Source organism: Schistocerca serialis, chromosome 6, assembly GCF_023864345.2.
Source record: "Schistocerca serialis cubense isolate TAMUIC-IGC-003099 chromosome 6, iqSchSeri2.2, whole genome shotgun sequence".
NCBI classification, from domain to species: domain Eukaryota; kingdom Metazoa; phylum Arthropoda; class Insecta; order Orthoptera; family Acrididae; genus Schistocerca; species Schistocerca serialis.
Window position 1 is genome coordinate 722,385,856 of NC_064643.1, and position 23,760 is coordinate 722,409,615.

Here is a 23,760-nt window from a genome sequence, read left to right on the forward strand (position 1 = left end):
ATTTGATTTCAGCAGTACTCAGTTCCCGTATTTACAGACAACCAAGTACAGGAAACACTTTACAAAATAAAGTAAAGGATTTGATCTCTGCACAGTTTGAAAACTCCAAGGTAATATACAGAAGCAGCTCCTCCTCAGTATTAGCAGTACTTAAGTTTACCAATTACATTCTCTGCTAAACACTTTAACGTCAATAAACTGGCACCTTGTAGGGGTTTGACAACTGCTACTTGTCTTCAGTACTGCCCTTGCAACTAATCCACATTTCTTCACTTCTGAAGCAAATACAACAAAATTGGGAATACATCCACCATATAGAAACTTAAATTAGTAATGCAACACATTTTTTGGTACATCCACCTGAAAATATTTTCCTGGCATGCATTCACTCAACCAATAACATACGTATGGCACAACTAAAGTGACAAATCATTAAAACAGATCAGTTGTTGCAATACACAACTGCTGTCTTGTCTTATTACCACATTACTTTATCAACGTGAATAAATTTTCCAACTGCATTCATTCCTTATATCTAACAACAGTGGCAACATTTCAAACACGGAACATGGTACAGTAATTAAACATATCATACAAATTCAACACTGTGCTACAAACAAAAACATGACGTGTTAGCTTATTCAAAATTTGATCTTTTACTTTGAATTTCTGATTTGCTTTTCACTGCTCACAAAATTAGTTTGAGACTTTAGCCAAGAGAAACCTACCTTCAATAATTGTGACAAATCATGTTTACAATTAAGACATCAGTTCTGAAGAAATACCCTAAAAAGTGGCTCTCCTATACTGCAAAAATAAAAATTAGGAAAACTGAATAATACTGAAGGCACATTGGTGTGATAGTTTTATTTTTCATTATAAATCCACCTTAACGTGCATCTGTTAAATATTGTTAGTATAAAGAATATTGTGGCTTTGTTAACATTTCAAGTTTGCAAATAATTATCTCTTATCACAATTCCATCCCCGTGAAGCATTTCAGGCAGATAGAAGTGTCATTATACTATAATATTCTTACTATAATAAGTGCAAGGGAATGTTTGATATTTAGATATAAAATCTTTTCCAAAACAATATTATCCAAACACAAAAGTTATGGATGTATACAAATAGTACAGCACAACTGAAGCGTCTTTTTGTAAACTATTGACCACCAAATCAATGTTTTCTGCACATTCAAAAACCATTAAAAGTAGTCTATTATCAAAGTGACTAAAATATGCTGAAAACTTCACTTGCACTTTGATCTTCACTCTTAAAAGTATGGAACTTTCAGAAAAGTTCTACAAATATTAACAACAAAGTTACATATGAAATGAGAATGAGTACAATAAAATATTAAAATGAAATGAAACTGGAAAGTTTAGGTGATGTTATACACTTGGAAGGAAATATGGGGGATGATATGGACTGCCTGCAGGGCGGCTCAAATCATCATACTGAGCTTGAGCCACTGTCAATTCACAGAGCCTAAGGGAGGCCTACAGCATTTAAGTCAGTACAAAAATAAGTTCCGTATTATTAAATTACTGGGCAAGGAACAATGCAAATAAATTACAGAAGTATATGTAATCAGCACAGTTTCTGTGCTGTATAATAAATTATCCCATGGGGAATGAAGATACTTATGAGTCAAATACTTATAAATATGTTTCAATTTCAATACAAAATCTATGCTACACACACAAAAAACATCAAAAACGTATTGACAGCACTATCATGAAAATGAATGATGATGCACAGTATTTTGTACTTGTGTGAACACCCGGCATAAAGGAGTCACAGACTATCATGGGCACCAGCACACTCCCATATACTTTACCACAAGAGCCCACAAAACAAAAAAGCTTATCCAGGTCAGTCCAAACATCCCTAGAGCACCAACCGTTAATTCATACATTTTATAAACATTTCCTTTTTCCCAAATAAAATTAGAGACCTAATGCACCCTTCTTGCAGGGTATTTTCCATCTCTCATGGGATCTATCTAAATTTAGACATTCACAGCTCCCATCTTCACATTATCCGGCATCTATCTTCTCCTTGCGGATCACCCTGAAAGAAAGAAGAAATCTTGCTGGAATATTTGAACGTAACTTAGAAGTTACTTGCAATGGGTACAGAGAAAATATTGCAAGGGAAGGATCTAGTTGAAAATCATTTTCTAACTCCAGTTCACACTGAACAAACTAATAGGGAACTCAAGTCGCTGTCAGTCTAAATACTGATGTGAGTACACTTGCATCAAGAGGAGATGCAGATTGTAGAAGAGTACTTTTCCTGACAAATATTTTATGACTGTCTGAGGACAAGTGATTGTGGAAATATAAAGTACCCAAATACACCATTGCTACAATATTTAAAAACTTACATTTTGAAAGTGTGATTAAAAAATCATGAGGCTGAGGGGAAGCTATGATAAGATAAGTGCAGGGAAGGAAATACTGTGCTTTAGTTTGAGGAGCTATCCTGAAATTTGCCTTTATTTGTGGAAACCACAGAAAATCTTATTTCGGATGGCCAGGGGAGGATTGTGCTAACTTATTTGTTGGTACAGTGGGATACTAACTGAGTCCAACTGTGTGTTCTAACAGTTTTAATATTACAAGCCTACATTTAATGTATAGTGGCTAAACATTAAGTCCCTCTCAAATTTACATCAGAAAGACTTATGTTAATTGGCGAAGAAAGGTGATGTTAATACTAAAGGACACACAAAATGAACTTAAGAGCCAATCATTTCTACTCCACAAATACACTACAATCTGTCCTGAGTATCTAAGTAGACATGTTACAGATCCGTAACTTCCATGCTGTGTTCATCAGCTGCCATCCAGCAGTCACATATACATAGAATGCATAGGTGACATGCTTAAGTACCATATTGTTGAGCAGTAATCTTCCAACTAATCAGCCAATCTTTGTTTACAGACAAATAAAATATCACATCATTCCTCAGATTTACTTTATCTAAAATCACAATTACCTTTTAGGGAATGTGGATTCTGCTGACTAATGAAAACCAGATGTGACACTCTGGGAAGCTCAATGTCTTTACAAAACTTTAGTAGCTTGTATGTTTGGGACACTAAAACATGTAAAGTAAACTTTATCCCAAGTGGCTATTTTCCTGCATTTTTAAATGTTTTCTACTTTAACTCAATAACAAGGAAAAGAGACTGCTACTCACTACATAGTTGGTGTACAGTTACAGAAAAAGAAGGCTTCAGATTTTGGACTTCTCCTCCACCCCCCCCCCCCCCCAATCCAGAACTGTAAAGGCTGACATCTTACTTGAAAGTAGGTATGCAGTTCCACAATTGACATTTATTAAATACAAAGTATCAAATATTTAATACCTGCTGGTGATATAGTTCTTCACCATCAAAAGTTCTATGGTGACCATAACCAGAAGAGATTTCCCTGTGATGGGATGATGAACTGGTCAATATTTGGCGTTTGCGCTCACTGACTGCCATTTCCTGGAAAATGCAGAAGTTTTATTTTACGTAATACACATTAGCTAACTATTTAATATTGTACTAGTAACCAAGATTCAGTACCTCTCCTTGGTTGTTCAAAAGTGTAGTAGTCATACTTTCCCCAACAAACCACTTCTGTCCTTTCATCACAATATTATTCGGTGGCTCATGTGTCTGCCCTACATCTGATGACCACACAGTGATGGTAGCACCACCCTCAATTTTAACACTACGGTGAAATTTGAAAACTGTTTCATTATCACCTGCACGTCTTATCAGTTGCCAGCCACTCAAATTCACTTCCTGTGAAAAGACAGAAATATACAGTCTTCTCTTTACAGTGGAAAAATATTGACTGTCAGTCCAAATACAACTATCAAATTATATTCATAGGTTTATAAGAGTGTGTTATGCGAAAACATATGAACATTGTTAATTTAACAGTCAAGCACAGAATTGTCCGACTATGGTGGACAAAGGCTCACTATTACAGTCCTATTATTTATGAGAATTAAAAAGGCTGCACTGTAGAGAATTTAGAACAATTAATATTTAGCTATTCAGACAAATTCATGTATCCAACACAAATTGGAGCCCTTTGTATAATTTCAATAATGCTAATTTGAAGTACAACTTGTCAGTAATGTAATGGCATTGATATTTTAAAGTGCCTTCAAGGAAAGGACATAAGGCCCTAGCAAAATACTCCAAAATTTCATGGGTCACCACTGATACAAAGACTGCATTCAACAAAAGGCAAGACCTGCCATTGAATCAAAACATCAGACTACCCCATCCAGTTAAAATACTGAGTAAAGTCTGAAAGTTTGTATTTAAGCTCAAAAAATTTGTAATTCTGGTAACAAAATCAAAACATTGGAAGCCATAAGGTGAGACTGGTGAAGATTGCCTCAATATTGTTCTGAACACGGAAGATAAATATGCAATCAAAAGATACAGGTAAAAATCTCTAATGAGAAATTTAAGATTTGCTAAGAATACAGGACATGATGGTTCTTTAGAAATAACTATTACAATACTGAAAGTGAGTCCCTAATACCTCAGATCACACAGGTATTAATTCACGTTCTGCATGGTTTCCTTTTAGCTGCGTAAGGTATAAACTTTGATGTTTAGACATAGTGATGGCTTCTTAAAACAGTAATTTTCAAAATCTGTGACTCCATGCAATCTTCGACAGTTCTGGTATGTTTCCAATGTGTGTCAGTATGGATCCATTGCTTGCATTCCATTGATTCTTCAGGGTTGTATTCAAAATGGTCTAAAAAGAGCATCTACTGCAATTTTTCTGGACATTTCTCACAACACTGTACCATAAAATCTTTTGATTCCAATCTTCATACACTCTTGATCTTTTAGTCATCTTGGATGTACCTCACTGAAACCAACATTCATTTGACAAAAACATTCATTTGACATTTTATTGAATTGTGTATACACATACTGAATGAGATCCAGAAGCACCACTGTGTTACATCATTTTGGCCTGAGCTCAGAAAATTCTGATAAGTTCAGTTTATTTCCATATAGCTAAAAATATGCAATGAGCAGTTCTTTCTGGATACAAAAGAGTAGGCACTTCTGCTTGAGAATCTTTTCCCATTTATTCTTACTGCAATACAATCCTTTTTGCATGGGCACAAATGAGAAACTTATTCTCAAAACGTGAGGACATTTTATTTTTCTTTGTCACTGAGCTTTTCCTCTTTTTGGTTTGCAGGTGTTGCCAAAAATCACACCATCAACCTTTAGTTTCCTAGCCTTCTTCAGCATTTTAGTTGAAACAGCAAACTATTTAGCCTTTTTTCAGTAGTGCAGCTATTTGGGGTGAGGGTCGAAACTAAGTTTACTGCAATTGCTTGAAATCTAAAGCTTAATCTTTAGTTCTTCAGTGAAGATGCCCATGTCTTTACATTAAGAGACTCTTCCATTTGTATCTGGCTCACAATAGCAACTGTGGAAATTACATTAGGAACACTGCTTTGGGCTTTAAGAACTTTGCGCTATATATCCCGTTGAAGCCCTTGTGCTGATCTGAAGTTTTAATAGTAACTCTCGAAGTGATGATAATGAAGTATTAGCAGTAAAGCAAGCTTCACCAACATCCATGTCTTCACTGGATGGTGATACTTGGTTAACGTGGTGGATGAGTCTTTTTGGGCCACTTAAATCTTCTGACGAATTTTAAAAAATTCATTATTCAGTAACTTCAACATACATCAGACACTGCAGTGGTTACTGGTGTTAGAGCCTTCTTGGTTTAGCATTTTTCTTTACCAAATTGCATTGCAGTAAGTCTTCTGCAGGAATTGCAATTTTCTCATCAACAAGGCATTATAGTATGAACAAATTTGAGCATCTTCAGTAAAATCAAGCACAGATCTAAATCATGGAAGCTCCTTGTCCATTGGTGACATTTCCTTAACTGGTCGTATGTGACTGGCCATAACAGAATGGAGATGGCATGACAATCAGTTCCACCAGATCCATCAAAGTAGAAGCTGGGAGCAATGGGGTCTATTCATTTTATACAATAATTTATTAACTGATAACAAGCAATTCTGAATTTTCCATGCAAGTTCTGAAGCATAACTTGAATGATGTTACATTGATTCATACGAATCATTCACTTAAAATCTCGCAATTTTTTAAATTTACTTTTAACAGATTGTCTTGTTTGTATATAAAATACACAAGTTATTACAACATTTCCAGCTACAACAATGATTACTGACTACTGATGATTCAAACATTCAGCACTACAATTGTACAATGTCGCAAGGAAAATGAAACCGCATAGGTAACTGCTCATTTGAAAATTGCCAACAACGAAAGCAACAACTGAAAGTGGCATGATTCAGTAATGTATCATTGTGAGGATAAAGCTATAAAATATTGCTGCTTTATAAGGCCAATGGAAAAAAGTGACAATGGATATATGCACCACCACACATTCTAGTGTTAAAACATTCTAAGGTAACATAGCATTCCATTCAGTCTTCTAGATTTTATAATTTTAAGAATATTACGGAAAGGATAGTTTCTACTTACCATATAGCAGAGATGCCGAGTTGCAGATAGGCACAACAAAAATACTGTCAGAAAGTGAGCTTTCAGTCAACAAGGCCTCCATCAACACACACACACACACACACACACACACACACACACACACACACACACCTCTTTTCGATGTTTGCCTTGTTGGTCAAAAGCTCACTTTCTGATAGTCTGTTGTGGCTCTGTGGCTCAGCATCCCTGCTATATGGTGAGTAGGAATTATACTTTCACAATACTGTCATAATGTTAAGAGTATTTTATGACTTTTCTAACATTCATATCCATCTACATCTACATGTATTCTCTGCAAATCACATTTAAGCACCTGACAGAGGGTTCACTGAACAACCTTCACAATAATTCTCTGTTATTCCAATCACAGCGCACAGAAAAAACGAACACCTATATCCTTCCATGTGAGCTCTGACTCCCCTTATTTTGTTATTATGATCCTTACTCTGTATGTAGACTGGCATCAACAAACTATTTCCACATTCAGAGGAGAAGACTGATAATTGAAATTTCGTGAGAAGATTGCTCCGCAGTGAAAAACTGCCTTTGTTTTAATGATTCCACCCCAAAACCTGTAAATTACAGTGATACACTCTCCCCTATTTTGTGATAATGCAGAACATGCTGCCCTTTTTTGAACTTTCTCTATGTACTCTGTCAGTCCTATCTGGTAAGGACCCCACACCGCACAGCAGTATTCTAAAAAGAGGACGGACAAGCATAGTGCAGCAGACTCTCTACTAGATCTGTTATATTTTCTAAGTGTCCTGCAATAAAACAGTCAGGTTAGCATTCCACACAACATTTTGTGTGTTCCTTCCAATTTCTGTTGTTTGTAATCTTAATTCCTAGGTATTTAGTTAAATTTATGGCCCTTTGACGTGACTTATCATGTAATCAATATTTAATGGATTCCTTCTAGCACACTTAGATGACTTCACACCTTTCATTATTTAGAGCCCTTGCCACGTTACACAACATATTCCAATTTTTGCACCATATAGATATCTTTTCTAAATCTTATGCAATTTGTTTTTATCTTCTGATGACATTAGTCGAACGACAGCATCAACTGCAAACAACCTGAGACAGATGCTCAGATTGTCTCCTAAAACATCTATGTAAATAAGGAACAGCAAAAAAAACTATAACACTACCTTGTGGAAAGCCAAAAATCACTTCTGTTTCACTCTGTCAACTACGATGAACTGTGACAGGACATGACGAATCCAGTGAATGATAAGACGATATTCCACATGCACACAACTTCATTACAAGCCCCTGGAGTTTTACAGTGTCAAAAGCCTTTTGGAAATCTAGAAATACGGGATCAATTTGAAATACCCTTTCAACAGCACTCAACACTTCAAGAGAGTGAAGAGCTAATTGTGTTTCATAACAACGATGTTTTCTACATACGTGTTGATTGGGTGTCAATGGACCGTTCTCTTCAAGGTAATGTTATACAGAAAACTAATATAAAAATTCTTATTGTTGGCATAGTTACCTACCCTGAGCCACAGGAAAATCTCATTAAGAGACACTGCAAGTTATACATATGTTTATTTACAACTTCAAATTTTCTATGTTTGTCGATAATCCATTTTCCCCACTTTTGAAAGGTATTCTTAATCAACAAAAGGCAAGATCCAGAAATTAAACAATATACCCTTGAAAGCTTAAAGTGAACAAGGAAAGTTCAGATATTGCCCCCAAAAATAACCTACAATTTGCACATAGAAATTTTGGCCAATTTTGCAGATGCGTATCTTTTCATTTAGGCATCCAAAGTGAAGTACATTTAATCCCTATGTACATCACAGGTGAGAATAACCTATGGAGTTTGTGTGCCATTGGTTCATACAGAAACTAGCTGTGGCCAGTAAAACCTTGGGGTTGCGAATTTTACAACAAATCTTTCAGCGACTTCAGAGGCTTGTACCTTTATGTTTATTAATGCACATGACCAAATGTTTGCTAGAGCTTTTAAAACATCTAGCGAACTTTGCACATTTGCACCTTCATATGTGATGTGAAGGTGAGTGAGCCTATTATTAAAAGGCCCCAAACATTCAACTACTGAAGATACTTAAACTGAAATTTGGTATATAACCATAAAAAGACAATATAGAACCTTCACACCAAATTTCATTAGATTTTGAGATTGTGAAGTGGAGACACTTTAATATTGGTCCCGTTGACATGAAATAACCCACTATTACACTTATTTCCAGTAAGAATTGGACAATCGAGATTTGTCTTACTGCGGCATCAAATGCAATGGTCAAACAAAAAGAACTAGCATAATATCAAATCGCTACCGAATCAAATATCAAATCCAACAATATTTTAGCTGTTGTAACCGTAAACTACAAAGAACATCTATATCGCACAGTGTTTCCAGTATTTACCGCTAGCATTATTCAGCTGCATATTTAACAGTCTTAACATACAATTCACTGCCCACAAGCTGCTAAGAGAGTACAACTGTCACAAATAATACAATTAAGGTTAGAGAATAACTTTTTTACCCTCCATCACCTCAGGCAGGCAAACTGCTTCCCTCCTGTCAATACCTACCTTTCCGCTTTTATTCTGAAGTCTGACAAATCTGCCATCTGGGCAGACTTCAGTGATGTGCACTTCACCTTTTGCACTGCTCTTAACTTTATAGTCTGAAAGACTGGCTTCCTCAGATTCTTCCAGCATAGTGCGCTTGCGCTTTTGTGCCCTCACAGGAGTTCTGCGCAGTGGGGTGCTTCTCGACACACGCCCTGGAGAAGCGGGAGACTGCCCTGGGCTTATGTTCAACCTAGAACAGTATCAGAAATATTGGATTAACGTAAGGTCACCACATTTTCATTTGAAATTTGCAAGCAAATTACATCTGAAATAAAGCACTTCTGATAAATACATGTTTTGTTAATTTATATGGAAACAACTGGCACCTCTGTTCTTCCGATTCCAATAATTTCCTGTATGCAGCTATCTCCAGATCTAAAGCAACTCTGATGTCCATGAGGTCTTGATATTCTTGCAACTGATTTGCCATTTCATCACGCAAGGCTTGTAGTTCCTTTTCCAATGCATCACGGTCAAGTTGAAACTTAAGTCTCTCGTCATCCAACAGTTTCTCAAGCTCATGCAAACGTCTCTGTAGGAGTGAAAAGTCTTTAGTATACATCCAGGAACTATCTTGAGGTACACAATACATTTCAGTTGATAAGACTCACCAGAAGAGATGCATTAGCTGACTCCAGTTCAGCAATCCTGCCATTGAGGCCCTCAATTCTTGTGCGTGACTGCCTGAGCTCATCTACGGCCATCAACGAAGCATCACTGTTGCGTTGCAGTTGATTCTGTAGGCTCTTCACCTAGAAGTCATTTATTACACTATCAGAAAATTACAAACCACATACAGTAATTTTACAGAAAAAGGTGTAGTAAATGAAACTGCTTTTGCTTTGTTGGTACAACTCACAACAGCACCAGACTGTGACTGCAAATGAGTAATTATTATTGACCCATCCCACTGTTGTACAACATTTTTATATTATTAAAATAATAGTAATGAACTGCTTGCAAAGAAGCAGTTGTAAACCATTTTCTTTTGTACATTTAAGACTGCCATTTAAAAACATCAAATTGATGTTACACAAGAATTACCACGATTAGTAAAACAATGTGTGATAAACAATGCACATTACAGAATAAAAAGTTAACTACAAAGTACCACATACCTTGCTCTCATACAAGCTTTCAATCTCGTCACGATTCTGCTTCATCTGTTGCTCATACTGGTCTCTTAGTTCTTGTAAAGACTGTTGAAGCTTAGCTTCATATTGCTGTGTGAGTCTTCCATCAATTTCACTTATTTCAATCTGACGCCGTGTTCTCACTTCTGATAATTCTTGATCGAATACCTAGACAGTATGTTTTTTATAAACACTCTATACTTATTTTCTATTTGTGTACAAACTACATGCAAATAATTGATTTCATTTGGTAAAATGGTAGTAATTCCTTTCTAGTGAAGACAAAGCGAACCCTTGTGAGGACACCTTTGTGTAGAAGGCTGCACCTCCACATCTTTGAAACCCATCTAATAAATGTATGAGCAATTGAAGCTTAATCTCAATAAAATGTCCAAGCTTAACGTAAGTATTGATCCAGAAGGTTTAAAGCTTATTTTGGAATTTACCAAAATTTAGTGCTGAAGCCACATCAATGAATCAAGACTTAAAATATGGAATACAAATGTGACTATAAGAAAATAATTTTTACTCTAACATAAAAACAGTATGTAATCTTACTTTGCAGATATTACAACAAAGACTGTGTTAAAAATCTGATAGCACAGTACAAAACGACATTCAACGCCTACATTTGGAACATCTGGCATAGTCTTGCGGTAAGTCTTACGCAATAAAAATGTCAGTTGGCACAGCAGTAACATCGGGGTCAGCGAACAACAAAAAATGTCAAGGCTGTGCTTCAGTCAGTACACAAAAAAATGAAATGGTTGGTACTGATAAACATAACTGTGCTTGTCATGAAATACAAGCAAAGCATAATTTTTTATCCATTCCTTAAATACATTACACATTGCAATTACACTTTCATGATGTCATCTCACTGACAATGCAATTACACTTTCATGGCGTCATCTCACTGACAACTACTGTCCATAATACTGAAATCTACTTCAACACCACTTTGGAACAAAGCACCAGACTTGCCAAGTTTCTGCTGAAACACGCAAGTTCCATATCCCAAATAGTTTGTATTTAATGCTAGAGTTAGTTAATGTTAGTTATTGTGAATTCCTATAATGCCCTATTTTTTATAGTCTATATTGCAGAAGGATGACATAATGACATTGGAAGTTATGTCTAAATTTATAATATTTTCCTACTGAACACACAAACCCATGAGAAGTGTATTCCCAAAGTTTTACTATATAAGAAATAGAAACCATGATACAGATTACAATTTTCTCCATCTGCTTAATTTAAACTTCATATATGCAAAATTATTTTATTGCACGTGGCAAATGGTAGGAGCAAACTAACCTGCTCCTTGAACTGAAGTTGTTCCTTCAATGTTTGCAATGCGTTCTCGGCATCAACTCTTAGTAATGTTTCATCTGCCAGATGTTTGCGGTGTTCTTCAATTTGCTTACGGAGAGCTTCACATTCTTTCTGTAGTTCCTGCACAAAGGAAAATCTTTAAATTAGTGATCACCACCACCACACAAAATTTGAAATTACAAATACTGTGATACAAACCCTTAGTTCTTCAACAGCTTTCAGCCGTTCATTTTCTGCCTGCTTGTATTTGTTGGACAAGTCATTAAGTCTCATGTCATTGAGTTGTAGATTCTTCTCAGCAGCCGCCAATGCTTTCGACTTGCGATCTAACCTAGGTACAAACAGATTAATATCACCATAATTTCCATTAGGAAGTCTACAAGATATTTAATTTCTACAGGTCAACTCTGTTAGCCAACTGAATAACAGCACTGTTGTGGCGTATACCCGTCAGCTTTGATCAGTAGCGCCATAATTTAGTCAGTTAATACTCTATTTATTTTAAGCAAAAGATAATAAATCAAGTATCTTCTGTAACTACGCATGATAACTGTAAATTGAAATAAATGTGTTGTTAAAAGACAGGCTAGGTATGATGCACACATTTTGTCACTTGTAATTTAAATCATTTGTGTTCCAATGTATTAGGTACTTATTTTCATTCTTAGGGGTTTGAGATTTTGGAGGAATTTTTTGATTCTGGATAATTTCTACCTTTTGCTGTTCCTTTGTATGTACGGATTTATCTATTCCAATGTACATGGATGACTAATGAGGCTTAGGTGTAGATATGTTGTCCGATTCGTTTCTCGCAGCTGGGTGGGATTATGGCTGATGTTCGTCGTCATCAACTCAAGTGTAGGATGCAACATATACCTGTCAACTGAGGTTCTCCATGGCAATGTTAAGTATGTCCCTTTCTTGATTTCACTAGCACTAGTATCTTATTCTTCAGCTTACCTATACAGGTAAACTTAATACGGCACTAGGACTGCAAAAAGCAATATACGTAACACATTTGAGAAATGGATGTATGTGATGTATGTCCACAATTTGTTTTCATTGTATTAGTATTCCTTTGTTTCTCAACGTTCGTCTATGCTTTTACATCTGCAATGCATCATCTGTGGTAACTTGTGACGACGTTGCTCAAAACTGACAGGTCGTATCCCATTCTTCGCTATTTCCCTGTTGTGAACACTTGGAAGTCTTGAGCATCACACCAAAGAAAAAAGTTTAATTATACTTCATTGAAACAATCAAAGCAGTAACTATAACATCTTTGTAACACTACTTAAGCTCCATGTAAAAACCAATCAGTCTGGTAACTAACTGGTTTGGATTATTAAATTTCAACATCAATGTCACAGCTAACAACTTTAATTTATTTAAACCCTCACACATCAAAGTACTGTATTTTCAAGCATTATTAACTTTCTATTTTGTGCAGGCAGGGCCCCACAGCTCAAATATTTAAATACTCACTGCTGTCTCACATCAACAGACCACAGTGTTAGATAAAAATTACAATTTTTATTAACTCTGTCAAATGACATTTTGACACTAAAAATTCACCAAATTCCCTTCCTCTATTACTCTCCACAAACGTAATCTCTAACAGTTGGAAAATGAAGTTAACTGCTATTTAACAAACAGAGCACTTGTTTCTAAAGTGCTTCAAATACTCTACCAAGTGCCTGCTGCATCATTTAGGCTGAAAATTCTTCAATGGACTGGATAGTTTTGCAAACAGCTTCATGACAATAGTGTCTTAATTATTTCCCTGATCAATTCCTTAATAGCAGTTGAGGAATCTCACCTTCCAGTATAAACCTTCAACAACATTGTTCAACTTATGAGGTGAACCAGATGATGTCTCCAGCAGGGGCATCAACTACTGTCTTCAGTGTCACTGACAAACCCACATTCAAAATTGCTTATAGCTTAATACTGCCTCAAAAACCATGACATGCTAATCCCTTAATTTTATCACAACAAATTCATTCAAATGTCTACCTGCATGGTATCTCTGCCACCCCCACCCACAGTTTACTTACATGAAATAATTTCATGTCAACAGAACTTTCAATTAGCAACCACCGTTCCAGGGCCTTTCTGGGGTGCTGCAATATTTTCCTAATCTAGATACAGCTGTCCCAAGTTTGCAACCACAGACACACTAGATAAACCCTAATCCTAACCCTGATGCAATGTCACTGTGGTCCACATGCCAAATGATTACTTCACTGTAAACATGGTCTTATCTGCTTCTTTTCTGATGCTGTTAAATCTCATTCCTATTTTCTGATGCTTAACTGATTCGCTGAATTTCTAAAGTTAGTTTAAAGGTCAGTTACGGTGTTTTTGTAATTTGAGAGTGTTAAAGAGTATTACCCTACGGCTAAAAATATTTGTGTCATAGTATTTCCAACAGGAATGTAAGGGGAGGTGGAGGGTGAAGGTGAAGCGGGCCACAAAGTAAAGCGACGCTCACGTCACCAAACCAATGCGGGCCGTGACATCATCGCTAAGTAAAGAACGCCGCCACCGGCGGCGCTTTCTCTTAGGTAATCCGTGACGTCACCTTAGTTTCAACGGTTGCCTGGCAACTCGTTCGCGCCCGACATGCAAATTCCTTCCGCTATCGCGTAGAAGCACAATCAGTCGAACAGTATGTATGCACGAGTTCATAGTTCTACCAGCCCACATCACATCTCACGCTTATCATTGTTGATCTGTGTGTCAACACCATCTTCAGCTATGACACCGCGCTATCATTTTGTTGTGACTCTTCATTCCTTGTATTTCTATATAAGTTCCCTATGGCACGAATGGTAACGTAGCAGGGATAGGGATATGGGTCGGTGTGGCAACGTGGGGACGCGGCGACGCCGTTCTCTGCGCGTGCAGCTGTAAGCACACCGTATATCCCCCGGAAAGAGATATATATATCTCTCGCTATTCGCAAACACTTCCACCCCCTCCTACGTGAAGAAGCAAGCCGCGCTGGATTCACCGTGGGAGAGCTGAGCTTTAGTAGTAGCAACTAACAGGAACACCGAATAAATGCTGGTAACGGGAAAGTGGGGCAACGCCCAGCACGAACAGCGGCAGAGGCAGGCAGGTTAAAGGGATCAATAGCCTGGGCCCGTATCCCGTGAACACGCAAAATCCGAATTACTCTACCTGGAAGTGGAGTTCGGGTCGCTCGTTGCTCGTTTAATTTAGCATTTTAAATTATTTTCATTTTTCCAAATAATAATAATGGCTAGTTTCGAACGTATGATCTCTTTACAAGAATTTAGCAGTATGGTTTACACTTTCACTTATAAAGCTTTAACCGCTGCCACAAATGGCATTTCTACATTAAGATATAATGCTGATATCTTCTTCAATACGATACGATACAGTCATGTAAAACATAACGGCTACTTAACTAAGTGTGTGTGGCCCCAGCAATTTTATACCATTCCCGTATATCTGATCGTGGCTCAGAACGAAGCGAGGACAAAAACCATCACAGAAATGTCGCGCTAATGGGATCAAAACTGTGGGAATTCATATATTCTAAGCTTAGGGCGACAGCTCTTACTACCCCATAAAGTTTCAGATACGCAAGTCGCACTTTCTCCGTTGGCTTCACTTTCGTATTTAAATGGATTTTATAGTTGCAAGAAATTGCCGTCAAAATACGCATGCTAATAAGGAGAACGTACGAACTTCTCCTCACCGATCTGACTCATGGCAATACTGATTTCAATATGCGTAAACAGGTCATGCGAGTAAGCACTTAATCTCAAACGTGAGAGGTCTTTGGGTAGAATCTAGCTGCCGGTAGTTTTCTTTTTCACTGCCATTTCCATTTGTTATGACTGTACGGATTATCAATTCTTTTATTGTGGAGAGTGACCGAACTCCATCCTGGATGCTCTCTATCTAGAATGACGACCCTAATCATGTAATCCAGGGGAACATAATTGCTGTCCAATTTCTTCGGGAGTAGTAATCGTCTGACAAAGACGCTTCTACTTGGTGCCTAGAAACAATCACCTTCGATTTATCGGTGGGAAATATTTCGTTTTCTACTACGAGTCGTTTCTCCGCTAACATTTCAAAATGTTCTGCAATATTTGTTCTACAATTTCCATGTATTATTCTGTCATTACTACATAAGGAATCGACGCAATATGTGTTCTGGAGAAAGTTTTTCACTACACACGGGTGCAGTTTATAGCACATTTGAAACTACATTGTAAAGCGTTTCGGGTTCACATTCTCCCGATGCTTCGTACCAGGCATAGCACCTCACTTACTCGTAAAAATCGGACATCTTGGAGCGTGGGTGAATACCACGGGGAATAAGAATGTTGTTTTCTGCAGGTTTCTAAAAGCTGCTCTCTCTCCTTTCACCAACCTGAAGTCATTTGTGGATATGCAGTTGTTACTGGTGGGTCAAAACTATCTGCATGAATACCGGGAAAGTGAGTTCATGCGATGAGTGGAAACGTACCTGCGCAGATACCGGGAAAACGGGGCCCATGGTGAGTTGGAACGTACGGTTATGAGAAACTACACCAAAATTTTAGAGAAAAATCCGATTTTCCAGGCTGAAGGTTACGAAAATAACTTCATTAGACATAATATGCGCAGCCAGAAAAATCAATTACGTGAAATGGAAAAAGCGCCGATACCGGGATTCGAGCCAGAGACCTCGCTCTTATGGAACTAAGCACGCACTCGCTCGGTTGTGGTCTCCTTGAACACTAGTGACCATACAAGAGATGTATCTCCATGTAAAATTTTCATACTTGTTTTCTCGAAAATAATTTTGAGTTGAGTCTTCCCGTTTACATAATATGTTGGGAGTCCTAGATTAAAGTGGTTCAGCCAGAAAACAGCTGTAACAGGTTCGCAGCAACTTCTTCGGCTTCCCCAAATGCGAACTCTCAAAAAATGTGGCATTTTTGTAGTATCGCATGGAAGGAAGAGAGTACTTACAAGTGCTTCTCGGACTGTAGCAATGTCTTATAAAATGCTGGAAGAAGTGGGCTGACAAATCAGATTCTACATAGGATCAGTGAGAAAAGGAATTGGTGGAAACTCACACCAGAAGGTACAAAAACTGGCGGAGGGGGGAATAACATGAACAAAAAATAATTGAGGGGCATCGGATGTGGTTCTATTCTAAGATTGGCACAGGTTTTTACCTGTCTTATTTCGAAGAGGCTGACAAATTTGTGTATGATGTGACACATGGCAGGTCACTAGCCGTGTCCGGCGCCAGTACTGTTACTTATTAAGAACCATCCTGTAATGACGCTTAACCTGAGTAGGGCTCGCGCAACGGCAGTGAGGGGGACGGCGCTCTTATCTTGCTCAGGTAGTGTGAACTTCGTAGCTGTCACTGCGTTCCCTTCACTACCGTTGTACACAGCACAAGGAAGAGTAACTGCATTATGATACCTATCTGTACTTCAATAAACAGCCCTTTATGTTGCTGCAGTGTTGCGTCTATACTTTCTTCTGTCAAAGGACCAAAACGGAACAACGTGCTGAAAAGAAACGTCCTGGCGGTGTCCAAATTGCTCTATCTCTTTGTATACCTGAGTGTTTGAAAAGATACGCTGTCAAATTTGTGCAAAACAGCGTGTACATTTTTATACAATTTAAGCATTGTTCAGTAAAACTGACTATATGCTAATTTCATTATCTCATAAAATATCTTTTCCAATTTTTAAAACAGGTTTCGACGATTCAAATAACACGACTTTATTTAAAAAAAATAAAGGATGGGATCACATGGTGCGCAACACGAATGTATTTCATTTATAGTTGCAATGCAGCAACCGTCCACCAGCAACAGTGACGTCAGTGCCAAAAGTCTCGGTAATAATGTTCCACAAGTTTATCTTATGCTTTCTCTGTAAGTAGCACACGCGCCTAAATCAGCAGGGAGGGTTGGGTTGTTTGGGGGAAGAGACCAAACTGCGAGGTCATCGGTCTCATCGGATTAGGGAAGGACGAGGAAGGGAGTCGGCCGTGCCCTTTCAAAGGAACCATCCCAGCATTTGCTCAAATGGTTCAAATGGCTCTGAGCACTATGGGACTCAACTGCTGAGGTCATTAGTCCCAGCATTTGCCTGTAGTGATTTAGGGAAATCACGGAAAACCTAAATCAGGACGGCCGGACGCGGGTAAATCAGCAGGGATATATAGATATTCTGACAGTAGGCCTGGACGTTAGTGCGTGTCTTGACCGAAGACCAATTTTTTTTTACACTTCCAAAGATGGAGATAAGAGCGTTGCCAAGACAGAAATAGCCAGTTTCCACCGTAACAACAGGCTCGCCAACGAAGAAACAGGTACATTTTGAAGAGAAACAGTTGAGGCGTAACAGAATTCCACTTTGTCTAGAGGTCACCTGACACAGCTAAGAGCACCTACTCAAAACTGCCACCAATAGGAAAGCAGGAAACATCTTGCAGAAACTTTGTGGTACAATATTGGGTTCATCAGTTTGAGCCTTATGAACTTCTGCTATTGGATTGTTTTACCCAATGGCAGAACATTGCGCTACAGCCTGGATCAATAGCCCAAATTAACTGGACTCGATACGCAGCTCACATTCGACGTTTTAGTCAGCAATTGTAAAAAATATTCGGGAATGTGAAGACTCAGGGAAATTAATTTTATCCGCCTCCTGATCATGACGTGATTTCTTGTTTCTGCCACGGAAACTTTCTCGTCTAACCAGCTGAACGAAGGTCTGGTGCTCAGTTAACAAATGTGCACGGCAATCAACTGTTCCGATATACCAGCACAATCTTCCAATGATACCTACTCAGTTTTTAAAAACAAACCACAACTTCAAAAGTTAAGTGACGGTGCGTTTGGTATATTTTCGCCAAATGAACCTGAACGAAACAGCGATATATTTCTTAATAAGTTATGAGATACCAGACAAAAACCCGCAATTTATTAATCTGATGTCACATGAGTGAGAAATTTAAATTCAAAGGCGAGACTTCAAGAAAGTGTGCCTAGTTCGACGAACGCTAGCAAATTTGAATAAGTGTAGCACGTGCGTGTAAGAACCACGTGTGCTTCCTTGTCAAAACAAGGCGTTTAATGCTGAATGCGCAATCAGGCAGGAAACCCACTTCCTGATAAGCGATATCTCCCTCACACAATTTAAGCCTCTCAGTTTAATTCACGTAGCCTGTCCCAGTTTCTATGACAACTGAGGCTTCTTGGTTAAAGTAAAATTTAGAAGCTAGACATCACAATGGGAAATTAGCAACAGATTCCACCTGCACTTACTACTTACTACCTGTGCATTACTTAGCATTTGCGCTATGAAGAACCGAGACTACGCTTTTTTCAGTGTCCCAATATAAGAAGGCACATGGAAATAGAAGGTAGACATTTGAGAAGGTAGAAGTGTTTACAACCTTCTACACAATTTACATTTGCCGCTGTTAAATCCTTGACCGCAATACCCACCACTAGGCACCTTGAATATGAGCAACTGCTTCGAATTTCTGTACTGAATACGTGGTATCAGCTCTGCAATGCTAATGCAAACCATTTCGTCGTCCCTATTATTTTTTAGTCCCGCAAAACTCATGGTGTCACACACACACACACACACACACACACACACACACACACACACACACACACACAGAGAGAGAGAGAGAGAGAGAGAGAGAGAGAGAGAGAGAGAGAGAGAGAGCGCTCAGGTTTTGAAGAAATAGCGATCACCAACCTGGCAACTATGCCGTGAGAAATGTTCTCGAAAAGAATACTAACTAATACAACAATTTGCATTCGCTACTACTATAATTTCTTGAACTATTTGGTATATATGGTTACAGAAACACTACCGCCGTACGATCAGTTCCTGCTGGATTATAGAGTATGCTTTACTTTTACAAGACCGCTGTAAGAAAAACCTTTTTTGTTCATTTATTCGAATGCCTGGCCGATGAACAACGTTCTACATACGTAGCGTGTGAGATTTTTCGGAGAACCAGTCTGACACGCGCAGCTCCGCGTAACGCTTCCGTCGACGCGATGACATCATCCTGACGCCATTCACCTCTGCCAGCGCAAACGCTATCCGGTTTTAGTGTAAGGGCGGGTAGCGTCGTTGAGGGGAACGTCATCACTTGGACAGGACAGGAAGACCGCGCCCTCAAAGACCCGCACAATCCTTGCCATTCCGCCAGTGATCATGCGTAAACTTTGGTTTCGATATAAACAAACTACGTTACTGGGTTTGAACGAGCGTCGCACCCACGTACTTCGAATCGATGTAAGCACCTTTTAGCCTACCTTTAGTACCTACTACACAGTAAGGGTGGGCGTTGGTGATAAGAGGTTCCTGGAACTAAAGCATTCAATAGATATGCGAACCACAAAACCGCTTTCAATGTTCATGCAACCCAGGTGACAGTAAGGTTAGTTGATAAGATACTTTGGAAACTATAAAGGATATGGCTCACGCGTATAGGATCCATGGCAATTAGCACTAACATGTGATACATAATGCAGCACGAGTGATCTCAAATTTTGACTCACGGGAGAGAATGACCTTAAATGCTAAACGACGCCAGAGGATGCTTTAAAAAAGGCGACAACTATTGACCGGAAGTCTACTTACACAGATACAAGAAAAACTATTTAAACTGGGAATCTATGTATACAAGTTCTAGCCCTCTCTGCATTACTTCCGTAAAGACTGCAAAGACAAGATTATAAACACTGGCTCGCGAAAAGTCATTTATACAGTCATTCTTCCCGCGCTTCGTACGCGAATGGAATGGGAAGGAGCACACCTTGAATTCGTTGCTCAGTTAAGTAAACTTCAAGGTAAGCATAAAAGGATTTTTGGGTCATCTTCAACGGGAGGGCAAACTCGTTTAGATAAAGGATAACCGAGCTGTCGCTTCAGATGTGCACTTTCTCTCGATCGTGGAGTTGTGCAATTAAGTAGGTCAGGGACTATAAGGTCACGGGTTTTGAGGTTGTGCCGAAATGAGGCGATACCTCAAACAAAACAACAAAGTCGCTACTTCCTCACAGTGTACACCAATCAGCTCTTCATCTATAAACAGAAAAAATAGAAAACGAAAAAGAATGAACAGTGCGCGGTCTCGTTGGGTGTGTGTGTGTAAAACACTCACAAATACAGGGTTAGTGAACTGTCAACTAAACTTTAAAATCCGAATAAATTTTTCTGGCGGATAGAATATCCCTGAGACAAAACAAATGCAGTACCCATTCGAAGCACTTCATGATCTGCTTGTTCATTTTCCGCAAATTCATTCCAAGAGACATGTACAACGCTCCCCAGCCCGTTTCCCTACTTGCAGACCCGAGACCACCGCCTCCCAACGATTCACAAAATGATTCTGCAAACGTTTAAAAAATTATAATGAACGTAAGAAAGAACTGCCACGAACAAAAAAGGTATACATGTAGCAAAACATGCCAAGATTTTATAGCTACATTTCATTGGAAAATTTTAACTCAGCGCAACCCACATGGGGTTTTTCGAATGAACTATCGTCGACGAAAACCTGTCATCAGTAAACAGTATCACTGATGGAACCACCAAAAATAACAGGTCATAAGTCGGCCAAGGTCAGTCCAATACGTCACCGCCATTTAACGTAATCACATCACAGAGGCTACGTTGCTTTTATGTTCCCAGTTATATTTAGCTGTCACATCATACGCAAATTTTCTCTCGTGTCCGAACAGTTCCACTGGGCCGCCATTCAGATACACAGTAACTATACATACAACAGTTGATACAGCCATGAATAAAAACAATGCTCTAAACACCCCGTAGAGTTTCACTTCAAACTCCCTGCACAGTCACCGAACTTCGCATTTCCAAGTTTCGGAAATTCTGTTAAAGTAAGAATTCACACACTTAGCACGTGCCAATTCTCTCGCACCAAGATGCCAGTGCAAACCTGCAGCGAAACTCTAGCTGGTTCTAATTATACAAACATGTGTAATATGCTGTTGGAACGCACTCCAAATTGTTGGCTATGTTTTTATTTACATATCCTTAAGCATTACTGAAGGCTTGTCAGTCTTCCAACACTAGTCGTTACCAATCCTTGCAAATCAAAATGACGAAATTGATGTAAAACTGATCCGAATGATGTGCAAAAGTTCAACGGACGAAAGCAAAAACGCTCAGGAAAGGAATTAAATTTAAACAGTTATATACAAGTCACGTTACCTAGTGGTGAACTAAATGCTCTTTCACTTATTGTTTTCTCTAGATTTAAATTTAGTAGAACCTAAACAACAGATGGAAGAACTATGCACATAAACATACCGTTTGTTTACGTTAGCAATCTTATCTAACAGTGAACTATGCTTTGACATCGTTATCAACTTCACTTTCGTTGTTTTATCTGTCAAGCTGTGCACCTTCTGCAATGAAACTCAAGGACAATCTTGCAATACACATAACAGCAATGTAGGAACTAAAATCATTTACCCCATTTCTGAATGACACTAATGAGTAACACGCATATCTGTACCCAGATTAATGTAGATCTATAGCCAAACAATGGTGCATAGGTCCTACAAGAGTTAACAAAAGTACGTTAGAAAGGAAATGCATCAATTGTTGCATAATGTCCGCAAATCACTGCAAACCTAACTCAGAAGCAACAGACCAAATTATGCACAGAAAAATTACTCTTACAACAGATTTCCGCAAAAGCACAGAACATTTCTTTCTACAAAGATGAAAGATGGTACTGACAAGCTATAATTTCGTAACCACAATTTAGAGTGCAGAACAATTTTCCTGTGGCACAAACTTAACACACAATGCAATAAATATAGTGACAAACGCACATAAAACCACTTCGATATATCTGCTTACAATAAAGTTCAACTATTACGTGAAGACTAGCACCGTCACAACTTACTCTCAGTTTGCAAATTTTATCAAGCACCAAGACAAAAAGTACGGTACCTCTTGTGTAATGCTCTGCTACCTTAATTCTTGCACCCTATTTTGTTTAAACATGTAATTACAACACACACACACACACACACACACAGCGCTGCTTGTTACGGCACGAGAAGATAAATTACGTTGCAATTAGTGTACGAAATGCAAATAATTAAAATATAGAAAATACTCTGAGCACATACAATCGCCTACTGCTATATGTCAACACATATTCGAAGGATGATCATATTCCCACCAAAATTAATGACAGTTTTGAAACGCAGCTTTACTACCTGCAATCCTGTCAACAACCGTTGCATTGTTAAGTACAAACATTTACAATACTTGGACAAAAATAACTGTACTTACTGCGTTTTCAAGCCATCGTTGTCATCCTTCAGCCGTTTTACTTCTATCTCGAGTCTTGCCCTGTCTCTTGCAGTTTCATCCAGCATCTTCCTGGCTTCGGCCAACTCTTGCTCATAGATTGATTTTAAGTTCTTAACTTCTCTTGTGACAGTTTCCTGACTGCTCTGTATCTCTCGAGTTAGTAGGCTATTTTCTTGCTCTAGCTGCCGCACGCGATCAATGTAAGTTGCCAGCCGATCATTGAGATTTTGGAGATCTGCCTTTTCCTGCAAACGGCTGTACCGGGTCGGGCTTAAGGGACTACCCGGCCTGCCCGACCCCGGTGTAGGGGTAGAAGTGCCAGGTTGAGGCGATGAGATCGAAGAAGATGCAGTAGAAGTTATAGTGGTCCGCTTTACAGACTTTGTAGCCATGTTTAAGCGGATCAACAACTAAAAACACAAAGTGCACCGACAGCAACGCCCAACTACGCCACGCTAATATGGCCACACCAAGCAAAGGAGTACAAGCTCACTGGTACCGAACTTATCACTCCGTACGGAACACGTGACCTCTGACGTCACAGACGCTCTCCTCTGTTTGAATTTCGTTTGCGTTGGCGAAGATGATAGACCTATGCCACAGATGTTTACCGTCAACATCAAAGAACTTGTTGTTACAGATATGAATTATCTGTTTTCATACAAACAAGCAGTTACCCTTCAACAGTATGTC

At 38.6% G+C, this 23,760-nt stretch overlaps 1 protein-coding gene across 1 annotated transcript; it reads right to left on the reverse strand.

Moving 5' to 3' along the window:
• Window positions 1-852: 852 nt before the first annotated feature.
• On the reverse strand, window positions 853-23,591 carry LOC126483822 (lamin Dm0-like). The gene is made up of 10 exons (XM_050107020.1): window positions 23,047-23,591; window positions 11,885-12,017; window positions 11,669-11,806; window positions 10,337-10,519; window positions 9,830-9,970; window positions 9,545-9,750; window positions 9,177-9,408; window positions 3,585-3,806; window positions 3,381-3,503; window positions 853-2,076 (listed from the first exon to the last, which is right to left on the reverse strand). The coding sequence occupies exons 1-10, from the start codon at window positions 23,457-23,459 to the stop codon at window positions 2,038-2,040; spliced, it is 1,830 nt and encodes a 609-aa protein (XP_049962977.1). The 5' UTR covers window positions 23,460-23,591; the 3' UTR covers window positions 853-2,037.
• Between the last annotated feature and the right edge of the window lie 169 nt (window positions 23,592-23,760).